This window comes from Pundamilia nyererei, unplaced genomic scaffold (genome assembly GCF_000239375.1).
Source record: "Pundamilia nyererei isolate P.nyererei 1_Seehausen unplaced genomic scaffold, PunNye1.0 scaffold00289, whole genome shotgun sequence".
In the NCBI taxonomy this organism is placed as follows: Eukaryota; Metazoa; Chordata; class Actinopteri; order Cichliformes; family Cichlidae; genus Pundamilia; species Pundamilia nyererei.
In genome coordinates, this window is record NW_005187690.1 from 317289 (window position 1) to 333916 (window position 16628).

The 16628-nt window shown below is 40.4% G+C and overlaps 1 protein-coding gene across 1 annotated transcript; it reads left to right on the forward strand.

The window, feature by feature from the left end:
- Positions 1-2750: 2750 nt before the first annotated feature.
- Positions 2751-14544, forward strand: tp53inp1 (tumor protein p53 inducible nuclear protein 1). The gene is made up of 4 exons (XM_005750818.1): positions 2751-2980; positions 5419-5809; positions 9348-9882; positions 10240-14544. Exons 2-4 carry the CDS (start codon positions 5677-5679, stop codon positions 10460-10462), a joined length of 891 nt encoding a protein of 296 aa, XP_005750875.1. The 5' UTR covers positions 2751-2980; positions 5419-5676; the 3' UTR covers positions 10463-14544.
- The last annotated feature ends 2084 nt before the right edge of the window (positions 14545-16628 follow it).

The window sequence follows — 16628 nt, forward strand, 5'->3', positions numbered from 1 at the left end:
TACAATTAATAAGGATGTTTACAGCCTGCTACCTGCTTTCATTCCTTTATTACAGCTCACAGAGTATCTGGTGAGTGTTTATAAAGAAGTCGCTGTATTTCATGCAAACTAAAGGTGACTGGGGCAATCTGCTGTTAACCAACGCAATCACAAGGAGGTTTTTGCCAAGCAGACGGTGATTTCTCAGTGTTTGTCAGATGGCTTTGGACATGTCTCTAGGCCTGTGACACTGGGCCTTATTCACTTAAGCCTACATTATCACCACAATTGTCAACACGCCCAAAATGGAGGAAAAGTTAATGCCATGTGGTTAGTGGTTACATGACTACGAAACCTTAATGTATACCATCAAGAGGGCTAAGTAAATCTTTTATATACAGTCCGTGGTTTTTCCCTATTAAGTGTTTTTATTCCACATGTAAAATTTAAGTATTATGCGTGTTCGAAAGGAATGGCAAGTTGTTTTGTCTACATTATCTAAAGTACTACAATCATTGTACAAAGAAATACAGTCACCATCAAAATGCCTGTAATCATTTCTGATAAAAGGGAACATGTTGTGTTCCAATTCTGTTAAAAAACAAACACTGATCAAGCAGGAGTGAAGTATACATAGTGTACTATGTTAAAGTGTACTAAAAGAACATCACCTGCCTTTAAGAGGTTGAAGGTCAGCACACAATGCCCCTCAAGTTGTGAACAAAGTTCTTTTAAAAGAGAATCATTGTCTTTAAGTCTTTCATATTTGATGTGATTTCATTCGTGGTATTGTTTTCATCATTATGTTTTTTAAATGTCCTGTTCTGAAAAGCCCTCGTGTCCCTATCGTTGGCATTTATGACCACCGTGACAATTGATGTGAGCAATATCCCATAATGTACTAATATGAGGACATTTTTAAAAGCGAGTACTTTCCACTGATTATCTGTTTATAAAGCTACCGGCACTTGCTGGTGTCCACAATAGAAAATACTAGTTGACAGACCACTTTTATCTTATCTACAATTGCATTATAGCGTGTTATACAGTTAGACCTACACGTTTAAGTTCACCTTATGTATACTAGCATTTATGAGAAAAAAAATTGTCAGTACTTTGAACACCATAACATCTTCATAAAACAACTTTATAGCTGGAGATAAAGAACAGAACATACTGGCGGTTCGAGATGAAGAATAACACAACTTCCTGGAGGCCTTTTGTCTGGCCTGATGGCCCTTCCTCCACAGTGTGGGTCGTGTGCAGGGCAATGGGAGGATGAGATTTTTAAAAAGGGGAAGGGGTGAAGGCTAGGTTTCCTACTTCCACCCTTCCGAAGGTGGATCCTATTAAGCCTGCTGCTGACCAAAAAAACCCAAAACTGATGTTATCTCCATCCTGTTAACATGATTTTGAATTTGGAGCCAAGCATGCGAGTCAGAAGCTTATAAATAGTGAAAATTAGGAAGAGGTGCAGCATATTTGTCCTTCTTACTAAATTCATGTTAATATAAAACTCATCTGATTCTCTGATACTTGATGTGGTGTCTTGGAAACTGCAGTGGATACCTATGACAGCTGTTCAGAAAGAGTGGTATTAATCCAGTTTTAAAGGTTAATACAGCACGAGTAAATTAGTTAAACGTTAACTGTTAATAAAACCGTTATTAGAATGGCGACATTATGTTTATCGGGCTGCTGCTCTCTGTAAAAACGGGTCAGTGAATCAGTGGGAAAGTATTCAGTTTAAATGGAAAACAGTACAGTGCAGGCCACACTGAAGAATTTCATTCATCTAAACATGAAGACAAATCCAGCATACCATGTACTCTTGACATGTCTAAATCCAACAACTGTTGGTTGTTGTTCATAGTATCTGTTATTACCAAGCCTAGAATAAAACATAGTGTGCAGTTTGAACATAAGAGTATCGACTTTACAGCTGTAGCTAAAGACCAGTGAAGATATACAAGTGTATCTTTAAGGCCTTTTATTTGGAACTGATGGCCCTTCCTCCACTTCTTCGGTTGGGTGCAGGGAGGGTGATAAGAGGATGAAGTGTGAAACATGGGGGAGGGCTGCATTTTCTCATTTTGCATTTCTGAGGATTGAGACTGCTGAGCACAACACTGATCTTTACTGGATTTTTGCATTTCTTTTATGCTGAAACTGGAAGGGGACAAATATAATGTGGAAGCACATCAACCGTTTTTGGCTTTTAAACTGTTAAATATTAAGTGCTGCTGTAGCATTTTTTTTCTTAATCTTAAAGCAAAAACAGTTACTCTACTGTAAACGTCACAGAAACTCATATTACTTACAAAAAGCCCCAAAACTTGTGTAGTATGCTCTATTTATGTCTAAATGTCAAAACTAATGAAATCATTCTTAACTCTAAAGTAAATGATGAAAACTTTATTCAAACCTCGCTGTGTAATCGTATTTTAATAAAATTGTAAATCTGATGACTCTAAGGGGGTGTTTGAACGGTTAGAAAACAGGAAACCCAGCGGCTGGACCCGGATATCTGCTTCTGTTATGTAACATTAACTTGTTTTGGGGGAAAGAAACAAACTATAGTCTTGCTCAGCTGAGCGCTTTGTCCAGTCATGTCCCTTTCTTTTTCCTTAGGAGAGGGAGGAGGGAGTCACGTGGGTTAGTGACTGCCCTTAACGCGCATTTGATTGGCCCCTCGAGGGCTCCGTTGGCTCCTCCCACAGAGAGGTGGTCCTTAACGACGTCACGGCCGATCAGCTGTTGAGCTCCACAACAACAACAAAAGAAGGCGCAGTCGGGGGCTCGAGGAGGAAACGGGACTGAAACGAAACGCCGCACTGTGACTCCTGATGTGCAGTCCTTAAAGTAACGTTTTTATATTTTATTTCTTCCGCGAAGAAACCTCAAGTTTTTCTATTTTTCGAAAAGTAACGCATCTACCTCATTTTTAAGGATTTTAATCACGGTTTGGACTCGTTTACACCTCCTCCTCCTTCTGCCGCAGGTGAGCTCTTTGTTTTCATCTCGGTGAATATACCCGGCCCCAAAGCCTCTGATTTCGGTATTATATATAAATTGCATGCACATAACAGGATAGGCACTTGGTGTTTTGGTAGATATACAGCAATTAAGAAGCTATGCTCCATTATTAAGCCTTAACTGTGCGTTTTATTCGGCTTTCTCTGCCGGTGGCTTTGGTTGCTGTGGCTCTGCACAGCTTTCTGCCTTTGCTCGACTTGGACTGGAGTAAGTTTATTTTGGGAAAATATTTGATATCATATCATACGGAGATAAAAGTTAAAGTGAATATGCGGTCCAGTACTGTGCGGGTAGAATTACAGCCTCCTCCTCCTTCTTTCCTTGTATAACCATCGAAACCGGCCAACACTCTTAGGGAGCTGTAGCTCCACATTATTACCGAATCACTTCAGCCTTTATCCCCCCACAGTCTGGACGCCAAATCACATTAGCGCTTCGATCACTCCATTGAGAACAAACTTAACTTGGTAATTGGTCTTTTATCAAGCAGAGGTGTCAAGTATTCCTTTCGGTAATGACTATTTGCTGCTTTTGTCCCGTAAAGTCAATAAGAATCTTTTTTTCTTTTTTTTTTTGGGGGGGGGGGGGGGGCGAAATAAGATGGGTTCCCCAAACAATCTTAACTATTTTCTACAGAAATCATCTAAGGTGAGGATAAAAGCGTGCGCCCTTTGAGTTTAGCTGTGTATTAACTCTTGTTTGCCAGCTAAAACGTGGGTAATCTGTATTTTATCCTCCACTGAATCCCACTTTATGGGTTTATTCTTAATCCCGTAGACTGCATACTGTATAGACATCCGATTTAAACACCATGCATAGCCCATCTTTCTTTTACAGCCCGTTTCGCACTCAACACCCAAACAAAGCGCGATCTGATGTAATAGATGCATCAATTGCGCTGACGTTCAGTGACCCGTTTAACAGCATTAATCAGGCATTAACCAAGCCCGGGAGAGCTTTTCTTTGTGTATGGTTATTATTATAATAACAGGAATAAAGTCGTGTAAATGATTTAGGCCTATCCTGAAATGACCTGCCCTAGGAGGGGCAGGAGGGTGAGCAGGGGGAATGAGAAACAGGTGCTGCAGATTATCAGCCTGCTGTTGTCGGTGTGAGACAGTGAGTCAGTCAGAAGCGTTTCCTGTCCCTCACAGCTGTTCGATGTTTACAGAGGCGGGGTTAGATTGTTCTTGAAAAGAAGAGCGCTTTTTATTCGCTATGTGCCGGAAAATACGAGAGGTAATTAAACGCAACACAGCCAGAGGCAATGCGCCTTCAAGGGTAGGGAGAAAAAAATCGGATATCTGGGCTTGTTTGCTCCTGATGAGAATTTAAGTGTTTTTATCCAGTGCCGTGCTTTGTTTCCGCCTCCTACCGGTGATTACAGTTATTGTAACTAGATGTTTAAGTGTTCGTGGATAAACCATAACTTATCGTGAGTCATTTTGCGTAAGCAGAAAAAAGTGCCAACAGATATATGAAATTAAAATGTCACTTATCCACTGAGAGAGCTCGTTACTCATAACAAATGATTAGGTTGTGAATGATGTAAGATAAGGCTGTTATTACAACAGTTGAGCTACTGCACCTGTTAAGGCAGTGTTCATGTGTTGCCTGACACACCTATACACGAAGTATGATGAAATTGCTTATCATATTTGCCACATTTTCTTCAGTTTACATCTAATTTACATGTAATGGAAGTCTTATAGATGATACATTTGCATCTTGCACCATCGTTTGCTTGTTTAGCCATAAGTAATGTCTATAGGGCTATCATGTTGGACAGTAAAAGAGTTCATTTGGACATATTACAGAAACCTGAATTCGTAGAGTGAAGGCCAAAATAGGGGGGGGGGAGTACACTTGGCTTCAATCTGCTAATATCGTGCCAGTGGGTTCCATTTACACAGCAGCTGTAGGGTGACAGTGACACTTGTGACTTTTCATTTCTTTCTACTTTCCTCATGTGAAAGGCTGTAGTTAGGCCAACAAACAGGCTGCCAGCCAGCTGTGTCTGTACGTCCTCTGAGCACAGCAGATCCTTTATTTGCACGTGAATTAAACACAGACAGGACATCTTTTTTCTCCGCTCGTTTCCTTCAGATCAATAACTGAAGAAACTGCAGCTGCTGCTCATGACCATCAAGTCTGACAGGAAATTAATCCATCCCGGAAATTTGTGCAGCTAGAGGCGAATACTAACAGGCTTGTCATTAAAGTCGTTCTTGTGTGTGTGTGTGTGTGTGTGTGTGTGTGTGTTTGTGTTTAAACCATTTCTCTGGGAAGCCCTGGTGTGTTTTCAGACTCTGTCCTAACATCTTTAATGAGGGATGGGGATGTGTGTAAAACCAGCACCTGTAAATGTTTATAACCAAATCCTCATGTTTCTCTGCCTCTCAGGGCTTTTTTTTTTGAAGACTTTTGCACTCACTGAAGCGATCCTGACGTTGAGCGATGTCCAGCCTGCGCCTGCTGGCCCTCAGATGATCTATGACCACAACTTATTGATGCACTTTAGCACCTTTACGGAGCCTTCCCCCTGCTGTGAACCCCGCAGCTGATGACCAAAACGACCGCAACACCTCCCCGCCGTCGCCCAGAGCCACGCGCCTCCCCCGACCCCTCCCTCATCCTCACGCCCCTGCAGGACATCTCAGGATGTTCCAGAGGTTCGCCAGTGCTCTCTTTGGGGACGATGTGGAGGAGGTGAGTCGAGGCAGCAGACCTGGGGACGGCAAAGTGGAGGAGACAGAGGAGGAGGATGAAGACTGGATCCTGGTCAACTACCTGAGTAAGTCTGATTCTCACAAGAACCAGTTAATGGTTCAGAATCTGTAATCAGCCAACACCTTGCATTAGTACCATAAAGTAGAAGGTAAATAAACATTTTGACACGCAGCAGTGACTTTAGAACGACTTTGAGACTTGCTTCACTTGTTCAGCTGTCAGACAATGCATTTTTGTTCTCAAAACACTGTAAACTAAACTATGAAATGAAAGCTGACTCTAACAGGAGGACACTGAGGAACAAAGGGCTCAAGCAGAAATGTTTTGTCCAGCATTTCATTATATGGCATATGTGAAAACTTTGGGTTAAATAGGTAAACAAATTAGAAACACGCACACGCACACGCACACACACACACACACACACACACACACACACACACACACACACACACACACACACACACACTTCAGATATATGCATAGCAAGTGCTAAATGCCATGCATATATGCCAAAAGTAAAAAAAAAAATCAATCAGTTTGAGGAAGATTAGAGCAAAATCCACCCCCTGATGAAGACTGTGAGTTCAGGAAAGGCTACTGAGCTAATCCAACATGGAGCAACCAGCTAGAAAGACAGTGTATAACTTTAGAGTTTTGTAATGGCAGGTAAAAACCATGCCAAGTTTCCAGTGCAGTCTGAGACCATAAAAAGATTCCAGTCAAAACAGACACGACACGACACAGAAGAGTTCAACAAGTCACCCACCCACACACTGTATGCAGAAACATGACACACTGCAGTGACTCCCAAATGGCTCTGGATGATTCTTGGCACAGCTTTGGTTTGGTGTTAACCCACAGTGGGTCTTAACTTGAATTGCCCCCCCCTCCCAAAATTCCATAACCGTGTGAATATTTCTGGCACGAGGGCTGGTGAGAACGAGAGGCTGTCTGACTCACTTCAAGCTGGAGGGGGTGAAGAGGTTGGATGTCAGGCAGTTTATGGGCAAGTCAACCTGCAAACAGGTCAAACAAAAGTGCCTGGAGAACCAGATGAGGTAAAAATAGGTCCCAGTGCTTCCAGGAGGTAAACATGTATGGGCAGAAAGTTTCCTCAAACATCCCTCCACTATAAAAACACCTGGCTACATCATATCCGTGTCTCCATCACAAAGATACACCATGCTATGTTTTGTACAAGGCTGATAGAAGCTGAGTGTATTTGTGACTCAATGTTTTGTTGACATTTTCTGTCAGGTTTCTCACCAGCTCTGGCTAGAGCTGATTTAAGGGGGACCTATTATTTATTCTATTACAAACATTTGTGCTCTTAGATCTGTGTGGTGAAAGAATTGTGTTTGGGTTTTATCACATAAGTAAGCATGTCAAGAGCAATATTTAAAAAAAAAAAAGAGGTTTTTATGGCCTGTCGTCACTCATGCATATTATCAAGTGTGAATACAGGCTCATGAATGTGCCACACACAGTGTCAGAAATGAGTAAGAAGTAATAATGTTATAAGAAAGTATGGCTTGAACGTTGCAAATGTGGTTGAATGAGGCCAGGAGCTGAAGAAGTCTGGTTAAAGGTGATGCTGTCTGTTTGCTCTGCTGATGCTCTGCATGCTCTGAGCCTTTGTGGTTCATGGAGGAGACAGGGTTATGTGGGGGATCAGCTGGTCCTTTCATAATCTGGACTGACCTCATTAACCCAATGTACAGTGAGCCCAAGTGTACAAAACACTACATGCACCCCATTCTAGAGCTGGAGACCTGTTGTCTAGTTGACACTGCATACCGTGAGCTGCTGTGTTTGCAAACGCCTGCAGCCTCCGCAGCAGCTGATGGGGCTCGGACAGTGGGGGCTGTCCCACTGCTGCTGAGAGGATAAAGTGAGAAGATCAGCTGCTGCGAACCGAGTCAGCACCCTGCAACCTCTCTGGCCTGTTGTGGGTAAACAAGGACTCCTCTGTGAACTCCAGGGAGTCAGAGCCACAGGGCGGTGTTAATGTCACGTGTAGAAATTGAGCTTCAAACACTGCTCTCACAGTAAACGGGTGAGAGCACTGAGGTCAGAGGAGAAGGGTGGAGGTCGAAAAACCTTTATCTTCATCCTGTGTGTTTGATGACCACTAAAACATTCTAATAATCATGTTCTTTACAAAAGTAAGGCCCCATCCTTAAAGAAAACTGAAAACAAGCAGAGATGTCTGCTGTGTAGACACAAAGTTATTTTTAACATCCAGTCTGCAAGCTTGAGATCATGTTGGCCTTCCACCTCACAACTTCCTGTTTCTCTGTGAATCATTAGAAGCTGTGGCTGGATCAAAACAAGAGCCCGACCCACAGCTTTTGGCAAGCCTCCAGTTTTGCATAAGATAGCTAGCAGGGCAGGATGTATGCGTGCTCGCTGCACACGATGATTTATGTGCAAAGGAACGAGCAGTGGTTGTGTATGCTGCTTCTTGTAGAGAGAGCTTAAGTTGCTCTCCCTGGGGTTAACAGCAGACAGACATTTTTGCAAATTCAAACAGAAACATGCGTGCGTGCGGTTCATTGGGCATGCAATGTTGAGCTGTCAGGCTGTCAGCCTGCTTGCAGCTGTTTGGCTGATCAGCTTCCAGAAAATTATTGTTTACATCTGGCAGGTTCCCTTCTGCTGCGTGGCCAAGCCACAGTGCCGCCTGCTGGTACACTGATGACATTACACAGGCGTTTTACTTTAAAATCAAAACAACAGCTGGAACAGTAAATGACCAGTTGCATAAAGGAGTTTGGATTTATGATGTCTGTAAACCAAATGGTTCGAGACCTCATAGAGAAACATTTTAGAAAAGTAGGGCGCAGAACATGTTCACAAAGATATGCTGTAAAGAGAGGGACGCCTATTTTTGAATCTCTTTTCACTGGTTTGTGTATAACCAATGTATTTTAAGTTTAAGGGACGAACTTTTTCCACCACTCAAAAAAGAACATAAACCAAAGTTTTGGGTTATTATTTCAAAACTTCGAGTTTGGTATTTTAAAATTTTGATTTATTACCTCAAACTTCTGTGAAAATAACTCAAAAATGAGAAAATAACATTTCAAGTTAGTCAAAGTCCAAATTTTGAGATAACGACCCAAAGTTATTTTTAAAAATGGATTTATGTTTTTATTGGGTTTTAAAAAAAATAGTTTTTCTGTTTTTAGTTGTGGAAACAAGCTTCTACAAGTTAACGACATTCACCACCACCGCCTCCTGGAAGGTCAATACAAAACAGGCCTTATTGTTTGACAGACGATGGCTTTAAAGATGCTCAAAAAGGCACAAACACTGTCATGAGGTGCAGTTCGATGACTCACAGTAGAAGACACCTGCTGCAGTCAAAGCGGCCATGCCTTAATAATGAATAGGTTTAAGCCTTAAAAGCCTGTTTTTGTAACAGGTTGTTCACATGATTCTTTCTGCTGTAAAAGTTGCCTGTAAGAGCATGTGGGGAATGACTAGTACTTGGTACTTTTCAGATACAGGTGTTACTTTTTTCATAAGACATAAAATCTGATGCGTCTCTAGTACTATTTTCATTCCATTAATGACACCTTCATCTCACCCCTTAGCTGAAGCTGGCTCCAGCCAGTGTAACGATGGCCACTCGGGATCCACCATCATCCAAGATGAAGACGAGGAGGTGGAGGCAGAGGAGGATGAAGAAGATGATGAGCTGGTGATGATCCCCTCACCCATGGGCATCCCACCTGTCCGTTACGCCTCCTGCACCTCCCTCAACTCAACGGCTGACACCGACCCGGACGGTGGTCCAGATGAGGACGAGGAAGATGATGAGAGTGGGTTTCTGCGTGTGGACACCCGCTCTCTGCAGGAGAGCTGGTTTCTTACCCCCCCACCCTGCTTCACTGGGCGTAGCACCTTTCCCATCGTCCTGGAGCCCAGCCCTCTGGAGAACCTGCTAATCGAACACCCCAGCATGTCCGTCTACACTCACCACAGCATCCCACGACTGAACCTTGACCCCCTGCCACAAAGCTCACATGAACCAGAATTGAACTTTTCGTCCGATGAGATGACCGCGAGCCTGACAGCTTCAAGTGGAAAGGAAAAGGCCAGAAGAACACCAGATGGCTCTCGCCACAGGTAAAATCTGGGCTCTGTCCATGGACAGAAATTTCATCATCATTGGAAAATAGATTTCAAGCTTGGACATATTTATAAATATGTCAAAAAGTACCAAATGGACAACACTTCAAAGGCACCAACTTCGCAATAGCCGTTTTTAGTGTTAACTTATCCAGTCACAGGCTTTTTGAGACATTTTAATAAAAAATAATCTACTAACTGAAAGAGCACACAATGTAGCAGATACTTCAAAAATGCTCCTGATAATTGGATATAATAGTAAACCAATGCATGTTCTGAAGCAGCTGTTAAATTACTTATTGCATTGTGCTAAAAACTAATCTGCCTTCTTCTGAAAACTTCTGCCTCCTGCAGGCCAGAGGCGGCAGTTTCACAGCGGCGCTCCAGTCTTCACTCCTCCTGCTACGCCGCGGCGCTCTCTGCTCAGGCCGGCCTTGTGCAACAAAGGCCGGGAAACCCCACCCAACGTACCCAGCCCATGTCCCGCAAGGCCCTGCGACGCCTCAACCTGCTCCGCCCCCCAAAAGCCAACACCATGCACCTGCACCAGCCCAGCCAGAGGCATCTCAACTTCTGAGACATCCTCATCACTATTCATCATCATCATCATCATCATCAACCTCAATACTTTAAGCAGTACAGGAATGTAATACTGGCCACCCACAAGCATTCATCTCCGTTTTCTTTCATCTTCTCAACAAACACCAGCAGCAAGTTAACTACGGCATCAGCCACCACTTACACACCTCACAACTAATTTCTCCTGAAAGCTTAATGGGTGGTGAAATCGGGAAGGTGGCTGTTGACTTTTTATATCAGTAATGTGGCCAGTGAAGACTTTTTCTCCCTCCCTCACTTCACTCCCCGCGTCCTACTCCTCTTCATCCATCCTCCATCCTCCTATGTATTGATACTGAGAAGAAGGGATATGTAAAGGTCATAAAGTTAACCCCCCCCTCCCCTCCCTTTTCACAAGACCATTTCTTCTTCTATTTCTTCAGAGCATTGTACGTCCAATCACAGAGAGAAACAGAGGTCATGATGACTTCTCTTTCTTTTCTTTCTTCTTCTTCTTTACGGTCACCTTAATGTGTAGAATCAATGCTGTAGGTCACTTTACTAAGCGGCAGGTTCACTGTGTGGCAGGATGGTCTGGTGGTGTCACTTCAGGGTCTCACAGTGAGACTGCTGGTCATCTAGGCAACTTTTTGGACTGACTGAGGGCAGTAGGAGACATTTCAGATCCTAAATGACTTGAACATAGACAGTGCAGCCGGACAACGTTTTCATTTAATCAATGCAGGAGTATTGGAATGCAGTGTTCCCAATATGTTGCCAGTGAAGGGCTGTTCACACTAGAGGATGAAGTTTAGGTGGGTTTAAAGGAAAAATTCCCTTTATGTAATCTCACATGCTTATAATCAGTGATCTGTACTAAATGCTCTGTTTGTGTCTTGAGTGACTTCCTGCATTTTAGAGGAGAACAGGGTATGTCCATAACAACTGTAGGAACAGAAGCTCTGCTTTATTACAGCTGACTTTATTATAATTACGCCTTTTTGATGGTGAAAGTTTAAAGCTTTATAACATCTTTATTACAGAAGAAAAGTGCAACATTTTGAGCCTCTTTATAAGTGCAATACAAATTCTCTTCTTTTTATAAAAAGCACGGTTCCTGCTGTTATGTTTTAATACTAAACGCTTCAGCCAGACTTAAACACGTGCATTCAAAGGTTCTCCTGTGAAACTGGAGGGTGTGTTAACTGAAAACAGAGAGTTTCAGCAAAATTAGAATCACGTCTGAGTCAAACCTAACTATGTACTGTAGCTGCTTTGCCTGTTAGTCCATTTTCTGCTCTCGTACTTTCAGACGTAGATTTCTAGTTTCTGTGCTACGGTTCTCTCTGTGATTCACTTTGGTTGCAGAAGAAACTCGTTCCCTTCACCCAACCTTATGCTGTGTGTGTTTGACTGATTATTAAAAAGCTTCGAAAACACCACAAATGAAGCCAGTGAAGCAAAACACAGCTGTATTAAAGCTTTTAAAGGGTATTTTTCCTTAAGTTCCTGCTTTTTGAGCTCTGCAGCACCACCAGAGGTGAAAAACTTCCATGTTGCTCATCCTGCAGCTCCAGCTGAACCTGCCTCTGACTTTATAATTCAGTACTTTTCATGATATTTCTTTAAAGGAGAAAAAAAGAAAAGAAAAAAATGGAAAAAATACTGGGTTAAATATCACTAAACGCCTTGTTTTAACAGTAGCTTTGAGATAAATAGAAATGTTAAAAAATATGTAAAACAAAAAAAAACTTCCAAAAATATTTTTTGAAAAGAAAAAACAAATTACATATCAGTATGAAGTTGGTATATATGCGTCCATGGTTTCTTGCTTAGGTGTGTTTGGTTATGATAGTGTGCAATCTGTTGCATGGTTGTAGAGTTTTGTTAGTGTCATGATGGTGGGGGGAAAAAAAGAAAAATGGATAATTATTATTTTCTTTCTTTTTTTCTGTTTTGTTTTTGTTCTTAAATGAATCTGCAGTCCACTTCTCAGGGTCACAACCAATCACCTTTACTCTTTAGGAAAATGCAGATTTACTTGACGGCTGATGATTCTTTGTGTGTACTCGGACTTTTCCAGCTATGTCCCTGCGTGCTTTCCCTCTGTGAAAACCTTTGTGAGAAATAATCAACTTCTTGTTTAGTGTCACAGAAACGTCTTTTGGTCCCGGGACTGTGAAATGAACTCTGACACTATCAGTTGACTGTTGGAAATCCATCAGGATGGAGAGAAACTGTTGGTTTTTTTCAGCTATGTTTATATATTTTGCTCAACTGTACCTAACATGGTTTTAGAAATGTACCTTATGCTATTTTAACTGTTCTCTTTTCCATGTTAACGTAGTTACATTTCGTTAAATATTTAAACCAAAAAAAAAGTAGCAGTGATCTTTAATCTCTCCGTAGTTTTATTATACTGGTGTTCTTTTTTTTTTAAATTGTTTGAGTGTTTGATAACAGCTCTCGGTTACGGTGCTCTAAAATGGTAGACTGTTTAATGGTTTAATGTGTCTGCTGTAGGGATAAGCGGAGCCCAGGCCGAGTCGCCACACTGCAAAAGTTGAGAAATAACCAACCTTATAGAGTGACTAAAATCTATGGAAGACCATTTCTGCCAAAAAAAAAAGACTATTTAAATCTATATATAGGGTAAACAGGTTTAAAGTAAAGTTCTGGAGCATGTATGTTTGTCTGATGTTAAACAGAAAATTTGACTCAGTCTGTGACTTTTTATAACTGAAAATTTGTTCCAAAATGTTTAATTTTTTTCTGTTTTAAACCCCTTTTTTTTTTTTTTTTTTTTTTGTCTGGCAGAAATCGGCAACCATTTTAATGTTCGCAAATAATTTAAGAACAGGTGAAGGACTCTACATATAACTTCACATTTTGCTTATTTATCAACTTAAAAAAAAATTCATTTCCTTACACACATCAACAGAAACTTACTAAACTCTGTAAATTTGCCTAACGATGATGTTTTGGAAACCGATCCTGTTCTGAAGATACGGAGATGCAGCGTGGAACGAACACATATTATGGAGGAGAAAAGATTCAGTCACTTTTAATGGAAACTGTTGCAGTGTGGTCTTCTAATCGCCTTGTAAACCTGACTGAATGTCTCTAGTCGAGTTTCTGGGAAGGTAGCGTTGTTAACAAAGCCCTGTAAGGCATTTTTGTTATTTGCTGTAAATAATCGTAAACTGTAGTAGAGTGGATCTCTTGTGTTTTCAAGCTTTTTTTTTCCTTGTCCTTTCTCGAATGTCTCTCTCTGCAGTGAGTTTTGCAATCACGAACGATGTTATTTTGTGTCATTTTATTTTTTGAAAAAGAGAAACTTAAAGACAGAAGGGATCGGAGGTTCCTCCTGCTGTCAGGAGCCTTAAACGATTTATTTGTTCTTTTGTTTTTTTTCTTAAGTATCTGTTCTCAGCTCATCTCTCCATCATTAATCTAACAGGGATTTGTAATGCTTTTTGTTCAATGCCTTGAAATTTGTGGATCACGTGCCTTCCAGGTTGAAATGTTATGATGACAATGCATCAATGAAGAACTTGAACTCGTTTTTCTTTTTGTTTAACTTTTTAAGTGGACGTAATAATAAATTAAAACACACAGACAAACATCAGAAACCAACTATGCATCATTCGAGGAAGCTCATATGCTCTCGCCACCACCATCCGCCCAGTCCTTGTACAGCTTTTATAATGACTCAACAAACCAGACAGAATGATGTAGCAAAACCTCTTTTTTTCTCCTATTGTTTTATTTGTAAGTGTGAAGAATATTTTATGGCATTTTTCCACTAAGTGTTAGACTTTTTGGGTTTTTGTTTGTTTTGTTTTGTCATTTTTTGCTTTTCTGTGTAGTTTACTGGAATAATACTGCACTTTGCCAAAAAGAAAAAAGGTGTAGGACTTTTAGGGTTACCTTTTTATTTATCAACATAACTGGTTTCCTTTGTCTTTTGGATGTATGACAGATCACTCTGTTCTGATATCAGAAACAAAAAAAAAGCTAATTAAAAGTGGGGTCATCTGTTTTCACACTGTAATAGTTAATACATGTGATCTCTTATTAGCCTCTAATAAATGTTTTCATACACAATTTTCTTGTCTTTGTCTTTTTCTTTAGCCTCAGTTTTGCTTATTAACACAACAACCAAAAGCAAGAAATAACACATAATACTGCAGAAGATAACTTCATATTCTAGGGAGTGCAGTGGTTAGCACTATTGCCTCAGAACAAGAAGCTGCTGACAAGTGACTGATGGTCTTTTTCAAACTAGTGGCATCAGACGGACAAAATGCACAAACTGATGCTTGTATCCACCTTTGAAATAATGTTACAAGTATCTGCTACATGACCATATTACCAAGAGCTTTAAGTATTTCAGTCTAAATTTTAATTCTATTGAATCTATTTAGCTTGAATCAATTATGTAGAACACGAGCAAAGAAAAAAAGAGTGCATTTTTTAAAAGTAGCTCTATTTTCTGTTGTCTACATCGTAGAGAGTAACTTTAATGCCACACCTAAAAAGGGAAACGAGTACAGTCAAAGGTTAAAGTGGATTCATCAGGTGGAGGAACCCTTAAATTGGTTGTAGTGGCTCAGTGTGGGGAAAAGACTCCAAGCTCACAATAGTTTTGATTGTGAGCTTTAGTAGATTTTCTTAGTGTACAGGCTGTGATCAGCTGATCTGCTGCTCCTGCTCTGAGGTTTACTGCTTGTTACAGGGCAGCCTTTTGTGGTTGGATTTACAATGAGGCAGACCAAGACAAGTATAGTGGAACAAAGGGTATTTCTTTATCAGATAGCTCTCCTCTCCAAACAGTCCACCCATGTAATGGCAACTAGCAGCCTTAAGTACTTTCAGCTGTTGCAGGCGAAACCATTATTCTATTAACAGGTGAGTTCTCAAACCCAACCTTCCACCACATTATACAATAAATCAACTCAAATAAATAAATAAATATCTAAATACATTTTTCATTTTCATATGAATACATATTTTACACTTTATCCTTACACCATACCCATTATTATAAAAACGCCACACTCTCTTAACCCATGGCCTCTCCCGGAACCTTTAAATGGTGTCTGGACCCCCAAGGAAACATTTGCCCAAACACCCTGAACAGGACACAAGAAAGAAAGGTGAGTAATTGTGTCTTACAGTTGCTTCTTTGCACCACCTTTATTTCTAGATTTTCACACACACTTGCATTAGTTATCCTTACTGGTAAACCTTATTTGCTCTCAATCACAACCTTTCCTTTTCACAGACAACCACCACATTTCTTGACGAGGAGCAGCTGTCCAGGACCTGGAACAAAGGCTACCAACTGATTTTAAAATACACAATAAATATTCAATAAATAATTAAACTTTGTATGCAAATGTTCTTCCTCTGCAAATCTATGCTTAAAGTACGATGCTAAATAAAGTGCTAGATAAGGTGCTCCTAAAATGCTGAAAATAACAATGAAATAACTTCTTAATGTACAAATTACAACAACAAAGAAAACAAAGAATATGTACAAAAAATACTATTCCCTTAAAAGTAAATACTGCCTGGAGAGGAAGCTGCCTTTCCGGAGGGTTGTGCTCTCAAAGTGCTTGTTGTTTTGCAACAGTTTTGTCTATTTACAGCCATTTTGTGTCTACTTATGGTTATTTAATGTCTCTCTGTTGTTCTTGTAAGACTCTTTTGAGCCCTTTGTAATGTTGTGATTTTTAGGAGTCTCTGTAGTAGTTGACTGTGTATTGGCAGCTGTTTTATGCCTCTCAGTGATCTTTTTGATCCACTTTGGTGTTTTACATATCTATATTCCCATATTATCTCTTTGTCTCTGACTTATTTGTAGTTGCTTTTTAAAAAAAAAAATCTATTTATGAGGTTTATATTAGCATTTTTTTACTGATGGCATTCTTAATTATTTGGCTCTTTGTTTTTGAGTATTTGTCTGGGTTTTTTGTTTTGGTTTTTTTTACTCCACTTTATTGTTGTTAGGAATCTCTGTAGTGGCTTGGTGCCTTTTTTGTCAGTTTTATTTTCTCGTTACTGGTTGGTAATCTCAAGTTATTTTATTTACTTTCTTATAACTGCTGCTCTGCTATTGTTTCGTGAAGTAATTATAATTGTTGTAGTTAAAAGTTGGAAGTAGCAGCAGCTTTTCAGCA

Bases quoted from the DNA above. Each gene is read 5' to 3' on its own strand.
- tp53inp1 (XM_005750818.1), top strand. From the start codon at position 5,677: ATGTTCCAGAGGTTCGCCAGTGCTCTCTTTGGGGACGATGTGGAGGAG. The intron at 5,810-9,347 runs GTAAGTCTGATT...CTCACCCCTTAG, and splicing joins GATCCTGGTCAACTACCTGA to CTGAAGCTGGCTCCAGCCAG. The intron at 9,883-10,239 runs GTAAAATCTGGG...TGCCTCCTGCAG, and splicing joins CCAGATGGCTCTCGCCACAG to GCCAGAGGCGGCAGTTTCAC.